Consider the following 8,279-nt stretch of genomic DNA (forward strand, 5'->3'; position numbering starts at 1 on the left):
CAATGGGCTGTCGGAAAAATGGGCAGACCCCGTTTTATTTGTGAATAGAAGATTACAGGTTAGGGTAGTATGACGCAGTTTTTTTGAGCGGAGTGGTGAGCGAGTGGAGCGGGATAAAATTTATGATGGAGCGGAGCGGAGCGAAGAATGCGCAGAACCAAGCGAAGCGGACGAGCGCCGCAAAGTGACAGGTCTGCGAGCGAGGAGCGGAAATTTTCACCCGCTCCGCTCACATGCTCTGGTTCACACTGGATGTGGAAGCAACACAAAGCACGTCGATTTTTCTGTGGACTGCTGCCCACTTCCCTTCGATGCCCTTGTTGAGCAGTGGGGCTGTTCACACTGGACATGCAATGGCCGGTTGCAATCTGCAGCATAATTTTGGCGTCTGGTCTGTTTTCTGCAATCCGCGTGCGAATTTGGCAGGAAACATGCTGATGATCTCTTGTGAACGATATTAAAAATATATTCAATATGATTTAAATGATCTGATAAATGATCAAATATGTGCTCCATGCCTCCACATATTAGTCAGTTGTGTCTAAATAGAACGAACAAGACAAGCAGACGGACACGCACGCACAGGCACACACAGAGACACGTAGGCAGACAAAGACAGAGCTCTACATGTGATTCAAACAGAGCAGAATCCCTCTGTTGTTAATGGCCAGGCGGCTACATGACAGCTGACATATTAGGGCGCTTATGCGGCCATTGTGAGCATGGTGGTGATGCTTGGCACATCAAGTCCTTTTCCACATTTGCCTCTGCCACTAAACCTCTGATTAGTCACTATTCAATACACTGCTTCTTTATTCATCTTATTTTCAAGTTATGAAACAAGTGTGGTTCTGCAGCACACCTTCTCAAACTGAAAGGAATGCTTCACAGTGGAGATTAGATTAATGATAATTCATATATATCAATAACAAATAAACTGCTTACTTAAAGATCCAGTGTATAGGGTTTAGCCGTATGTAGCGGTGAGGTTGCAGACCTGAAACTTCTCTCCTGTGCCAAGCATGTAGGAGAACTACAGTGGCCAACGCAAAAACACAATTGGCCTTATTAGAGCCAGTGTTTGGTTTGTCCGTTCTGGGCTACTGTAGAACATCATGGCAGGCACTTTGGAAGATGACCTGCTCTGTTTGCAGATGAAAACGGCTTATTCTAAGGTAACTAAAACGTAGCAATTCTTTCTTTAAAGTTATAATAAACTAATGAAAACCATTTCTGCCAGTAGATGGCCCTAAATTCTACAAACTCGATCTTTGTAACTTTGTAAAAAGATGTAGTCAAAGCTGCATTCCTGCTCTTAGGCTACAATCAGACTGCGGGCAAATCAGATTTGTTTCTCAAATCAGATCTTACAGACGGTCCGCACTGTTAATCAGATTGGATTTGTGTTTATTGTTTATTTGGATCCCCATTAGTTGTTACCAAGGCAACAGCTACTCTTCCTAGGGTCCATGTTAGAACATAATCTTTACAAATGCTTTCGTATACATAAATAAACCAACCTTGGCCATTGCTAACAAATTAATATACTTTCTGAAAAGCACTTACAATGAAAAAGAACCGATAAGGAGTATCGATAATAGTAGTAGTATTGATAAATTCTTAACAACACCCATTCCTGCTGATGATGTGGCTTTCCAAAGCAGCGTGCCCTCCAAACAATCATGCACAAATTGCAATCAGAACTCCTCCGTCGCATGAGACAAACTCCTCTATAATGCTCTGCTAGCAGCAGCATGGCTTCTGCTCAGCACTTTTGTCAGTCTGGGTTTGACTTTGTTGTTGTGTTTCGTGTTGCAAGTGACGCAAAAGACACTTTGAAATCAGATTTGAGCGGCTAAAGCGGATGGACTGAGACACATCTGTAGAAGTCCAGTTGGAATCTAATGTGGTTTGGATTTAATGTGTGTTCTTTGCCGTCCAGACTTCCTTGAATCAGTCTGGATAAATCTGTATATGTCAAAAAACGGAGTTGGCAGTCTGAACGAGGCCTTAGTGATTAGACTGACTGATTTGTAAAGTAGCTCAAATCTTTCACCTTAATCTACTTAATCACTTCACTACATCTCAAGGTCAAAGACAAAGGAGAAAAATCTGGCTCCATGTTTCTGTTATTTAAAGACATTCATGCCAACAAATGAACAAAGAAGCGGCTCCTGAAGTAGGTTTAAATTCGGTCAAAGTGTTCATTCAAAATGGAGTGCATCTGTAGAATATAATGAGTAGTTCATACACAGAGCAACATCTATAAAACTACATACTGTACTGTTTATAAAATGAGATGACATATTTTGTTATCAACTGAAACTGTTGCTGTTGTGCTTAATTGCTTTAAGGGCTGCCACAATCCTGATGCAAAATATTTCATGTAAAATACACCTCTGCTGTTAAAAAGGCAGAAAAAATTTTTTCGATATCAGATAATTTGATTTTTAAATGTATATTCCTAACCATAGTGCACCACAGTGTTCAAAATACAGTACTCTTGCTGTTGACGCACTATGTGTCATCTCACATACTGTATGCTTATAGTCCACTTTGTACCCAGTTGTGACAAACACACCAACTGCTGCCCATAGTTTACGATGAGTTCCCACCCAACCTGCAGCTGCTCTCACAGTCTGGCAGGGAAAACATAAATGTTGACGTTTATTATTTCATAATGAGTTAGATTTACTATCATTACCAGAGATAGTGTGATATGTTTTATTGCGGATATTTAAAGACCTGGCGTGTATGTGTATGTTGACACTTGCTTGGCTACTGCACACAGAAGCTCAACATTAATTCTCTTATTACTTCACACTTCAGCCGTACTCGCTGGGCGGTATCCAAGGAAAATGTGACTTCACTTCCTTAGCAACAGCTTGACAGGCACTTTGTTTGTAGGTTCGGTTGTCAGCTTTTTCCAGTGTGTTCTGCATTTGACTCTCAATGCCCAGTGGTGCAGTTCAGTAACATGTTCTTCACAGCCGCCCCTCTGTGTTAGTGTGCATGTGTGTGAGTGTGTGCGGTTCATACAGTATCTGTGAACTCTCCGTTGCTCTCCATTGTAAAACTAATAAACATAATTCTCTCTCCTGTCTCCATTGTTTTCCTTTTTCCTTCACTCCCATTACATTTCTTTTCCACTCTCTGTCTTCAACCTTCTTTTCTTTCATTTTGACCACTCTCCCCGCTGCCCTCGTCTCGTTTTTCTTTCCTACTCACCCCTTCCTCCTATCATTTTCCACTTTTCTCACCCCTTTGTCATTTCTTCCCTCTTTGTCTCACACCCCTCCCCTCTCATTCCACATCCCCATTTTCCCTTCCTGCCTTTTCTTTTCCTCTCCCTGACACCTTTGCCCTCATCCTTTGGCCAATCTGTCATTTCTCCCCACTTCTGTTTTCTCTCCCTCCATCCCTCTCCTTCTACCGCTCACCCGCTGCAGGGTGTGGGAGGTGACGACGGGTGAGGTACTGAACACACTGATCCATCACAACGAGGCAGTTCTTCACCTGCGCTTTGCCAACGGCCTGATGGTCACCTGCTCCAAGGACCGTTCAATCGCCGTCTGGGACATGGCCTCTCCTACTGACATCAGCCTACGTCGTGTCCTCGTGGGACACAGGGCTGCTGTCAACGTGGTCGATTTTGACGACAAATATATTGTGTCCGCCTCAGGGGACCGCACCATCAAGGTAACAGGAGCTGAGGAGGTGGATTCTAGAGAAACATTTTTCTGATAGTAGCTGCAGGGTATGTTATGTTATTTGTCTGCTAAAGTCTGGCGCACACGCAGAGATTTTGTTTCCTGTTCCCACAGTTTTGTATGATAGACCTTATAATTCAGTCTGTTCAGCAGAGATACTTACAGTGTAACTAGAAATATCAAACTTGTTCTGTAGTTTCAAACCCACCAAGTGAGTTTCAGAGTGGATGTTGAAAGGCTGTACACATCTGAATAAACCCAGGCCACTGTTTCACAAAGTGTTTTGTGCTGCTCTCTGCAGGTATGGAGCACCAGCACCTGTGAGTTTGTGCGCACTCTTAATGGTCATAAGAGGGGCATCGCCTGTCTACAGTACAGAGACCGTCTGGTGGTCAGCGGCTCGTCTGACAACACAATCCGGTGCGTCTGAGATTAAACATATACATGTATGTGTTACACAGACTGATGATGAATTTAAAATACAAGGACGACCAGTCGGTCAGAAACTCTTAATTTAATCAAATGTCATTGTTTAAAATAATATCACAGTATCAAGGGTGTATTTTGCTTCGTGTTTACTAAGACTTCTCTTTCTCCAGGTTATGGGACATAGAGTGTGGAGCATGTTTGCGAGTGCTTGAAGGTCATGAGGAGCTGGTGCGTTGCATTCGCTTTGACAACAAAAGGATTGTCAGCGGCGCCTACGACGGGTTAGTCTCACTCACTCACTCACACACACACACACACACACACAAAGCTTTGTGCACAGAGACGCATTTTGTTTCTGACGTCATGTCATCTCATGTTTCTCTCTGCAGGAAGATCAAGGTGTGGGACCTGCAGGCAGCCCTGGACCCACGAGCCCCCGCCAGCACATTATGTCTGCGCACTCTAGTGGTGAGTGTCATTTCATTTAGCTTGTTAAAACATGGCTGACTGACGGAGCAAATGAACAGGTCTCTTTAACTGCAGCTCCTTTAAAGCACTTGAGCTGTTGCCTTAAAAGATCTCAGTTATACAGGATTAAAAAATAAAACTTCTCTGAAAATACAATGTGATTTTGTTTTTCACATTTGTTATAAAACTGTTAAGAGAGCTGGAGATTTAAGTTTATTATCATTGGTTGTGTTGCTATTTGATTCTGCGTAATACTGAGAGGCTTTCCAGTATTCAGTCTTCCCTCATTGATCTAAATGAAGTGAACAAAATATTCACCTCTGTTGTATTTGCTGCCAGCTGGCCTCAGCATTAAGAGTTGGCTGCAGTTTGCTTCTAATATCAAACAATCACACATTAATGTTCGGTCGGTTAACTTGCAACCGATGCATTTCATTGATGACATCACAAACGTCCATGTTTTTCTTTCAGTCTGTGGTCTGCCTGTGTGCACAGCATGTTAACATAACCTCTTTATTCATCATGTTTTCAGGAGCACTCTGGCCGCGTGTTCCGCCTCCAGTTTGATGAGTTTCAGATCATCAGCAGTTCTCACGACGACACCATTCTGATCTGGGACTTCCTGAACGTCTCGAGCAACGGCCAGTCAGAGGGACGGTCTCCCTCCCGCACCTACACTTACATTTCTAGATAGCAGGTACAAAGACACACACACATTCACACTTAGCTGATCTGACCTTTTTGTAAAACTGTTGCGTATGAGGTTGTGTATGTGTTAGGGCTGTACCGAATAATTAAAAGCTTTGAAGCTTCATTTATAATGTTTATCTGAATTCTAAATCAACTTTCCAATGCTGCACAGCATTTTTCTGCTCTTTTTCATGTCTATTTATTCTGTTTACACCCAATATTTCTGCACAGTTGCAAAGAAAGATTAATCTATTTCAGTGGTTCCCAACTGGTGCAGCCACAGGGTCCAGATTTCTCCTTAGTCATTAGTTCAAGTTCCAGACAGTTTAATATAATCAGCGGCTCACACTCATAGTGCCTGTTTGTCGTCGAGCTAGTTTGCTGTCTCTGTTAAGTGGCTGTTCGGTATTCACTCGCTCTACTGTAGAAAACTTCAAAATAAAGCTCTGTGCTGGGAGTTATCTGTACTTAAAAATAAAGTGTATGTTTTTACAAAGTTGACATGTTCGCAGGTCTTTTGTGGTTCATTTAGAATGGACCCACGACCCACCAGTTGGAAACCATTGGACCACGCTGTTGTTATTAGCATTATACTTATTTGTAGAATTAGATTCCAGTGGTGGCTGCGTAGGATTTTGGAAGTCCAAAAGTCAAGATTTAGAAAAAGAAGGAATATTTGTTTATATTTCCAAAATTCACAGCATGTTTTTATCTAACAAAATGCTCTGTTTTAGACTGTAGTTTTTTTGTGTTTAGCCTTTAAAATCAACACTTTGCCTACATTTAAAAAAGCGGTTTGCTCTCTGTTTACCGCACACAAAGGTAGACACCCAGCTGTATTAGGGGGGGCGGTCTAGCAGCATCTCAGCACTATAAATTACATTTATTAGTAATAGGAAGCGGATTTAATAAAAAAAAAAAGATAAATTATTCAAATGAAGGATTTTGTTAGATTTGAAAGTCTTAATAGAAGATTTGAATGTTAAACAGATGACGCTGGTGCAGCCTTATTATTTGTGCATGGTTAGAGAACCGTATTCAGTCAGTATGTTTTAAACTTTCTGAGAGACCCGTGTGTGATTACAGACTCCTTGCTACCCCCCCAGGTGGCGCCATCCACTGCATCCTTTCTTGGAGGAGCCCAGGGCTGATTGGCTGATGGGTGCGTCCATCATGGAAAGGAGCCCATCTCTTCTCCTTCCTCCTCGTCATCTCTCTGTCCACCTCCCGCCCCGCCACCTCCACCTCCCTGCCCGTTCTGACAGACTCTTGAGCTTGGGCCCATTGCCTGCCAGTACCGTGACATGCACACACACAGACACACATACACACACACACAGGTCAACACTGATGAGGATTCCCGACTACAGAACCGATGCAACTCTCCCAAGAAGTTCACCTTCTACTACTAATTTATGTTTTGTAAAGTACACTAATGACAGTATTAACTTAGACCTTATATAAGTCACAGGCTCCCTTTTGTCCCCTTGATACAAACTTAAAGCAGCTTCTGCTCCTCAGTTTTCAGCGCCTGCCAAAACAGGTTTCCACAGATATGGAATCGCTTATAGATATATATTTATATATATTACACACACATACACACACAAACACACACACAGTGACACAGTTGGACAGAGGATGACCGGAGCTGTGATGCGGGAGACAGAGACTCTTTACTCAGCTCTAGGAAAGGAGGGAAGGATGGGAGATGGAGGGAGTGAATGAGGGAGAAATGTGTCGGGGGATGACTCCCCCGCTCCCTCTCACTCCCTCACACTCCTCCCTGTCTCTCGCTCTCTCTCCACCCCCCCTTCCCCCCCTCTAACCCCCAGAGATGCACACTCGCTTGGAACGTGGGGGCGCGCACACACTCAAGTTTGCGTGAGTGTGTGTTTGTGTATGTGGACTTGTGAAACGACAGAGCAGAAGCGTCAAACAGACAGACATGCATGTGAGGTTGCCGTGGATACAGCATCCCGGTACACCTCTGCTTTTATTTCTCTTTAACTCTTACTTTCTTACTGTTTTTTATTACTGTTATTTTCTCATTTTATTTGAGTATTTTGGTTCTTAGTACAAAAATCATACTAAGCGTAGTCCTCTTTCTACTCCCCCTCCCCTCCTCCTCTCTATCTCTTACTGTCTTCTCCTCATTCTTTCTTCTAACTTCCACCCTTGTTCATCTGTCCCTTTCACTCCATCTTTCTCTCCCCCATCATCTACGTGCTTGCTTTGGTTATGAGAGAAGCTGGAACTCAAGAGCTCAAATTTAGCTGTAAACGGAGTTGTCTTGTCAAAAATTGTGTTGTATATTAAAAATGATTTTTTAAAGAAGAAAATGACCTTATTGTGAATAAAGTACTTGACAGTGGTGGAGTGTTGAGCCAACTGTAACATGAATGAGTGTCTAATTGTCTGTCTGTTCTTGTCTGTGTGTGCATGTGTGGGTGGATTTGTGCTGTGCTGCCTCTGACGGGTAGATACAATTCAGCGGGCCGCCACTCTGTTCCCTTGGTGCTTCAGTAACAACAGAAGAATCGCTGGCTGTCTGTCCCGCAGACAAAGAATGTAGATATGAATTTGTAATGCGTGAAATTCCTGATTGTTCACAAAAAAGACTTAATACCTCAAGATCCAGTTACTAGATTTTCTCTCTGGAGACAACAGGATCTTGAGGTCTTCCTCAGTTGACAAGACTCAAAAGTCAACAACTCAACTGAGCAAACTTGGTCTGAAAGCTCAGTGAATCAACTGGTAGACTGGACCTTTAGTAAATTATTTAATCTTTCGTATAACTGTTACCAAGGTCAAGATGTACGCTCATGCTCCACTTAAAACTGTGTGCGTTTACCTGCACAATCGTGTCCCAGTTACGAGTCTTATCCTGGTTTTTGATCTTATTCTGGTTTCACTGATTCAGAACTGAGATCGAGCCAATAGTGACTGAGACAGCTGTTTACATCTGATTACATGTGCATG

At 42.8% G+C, this 8,279-nt stretch overlaps 1 protein-coding gene across 1 annotated transcript in view; it reads left to right on the forward strand.

Moving 5' to 3' along the window:
* Positions 1–7,698, forward strand: part of fbxw11a (F-box and WD repeat domain containing 11a) — a 19,933-nt gene extending 12,235 nt beyond the window's left edge. Inside the window, exons 8-13 of the mRNA XM_050041988.1 lie at positions 3,450–3,699; positions 4,012–4,130; positions 4,310–4,420; positions 4,529–4,607; positions 5,140–5,304; positions 6,404–7,698. Coding sequence (XP_049897945.1) covers positions 3,450–3,699; positions 4,012–4,130; positions 4,310–4,420; positions 4,529–4,607; positions 5,140–5,301 — 721 coding nt within the window. The 3' untranslated portion in view covers positions 5,302–5,304; positions 6,404–7,698. The remainder of the gene's footprint in view (positions 1–3,449; positions 3,700–4,011; positions 4,131–4,309; positions 4,421–4,528; positions 4,608–5,139; positions 5,305–6,403) is intronic.
* The last annotated feature ends 581 nt before the right edge of the window (positions 7,699–8,279 follow it).

This window comes from Epinephelus moara, chromosome 4 (assembly GCF_006386435.1).
Source record: "Epinephelus moara isolate mb chromosome 4, YSFRI_EMoa_1.0, whole genome shotgun sequence".
Lineage (NCBI taxonomy): Eukaryota > Metazoa > Chordata > Actinopteri > Perciformes > Serranidae > Epinephelus > Epinephelus moara.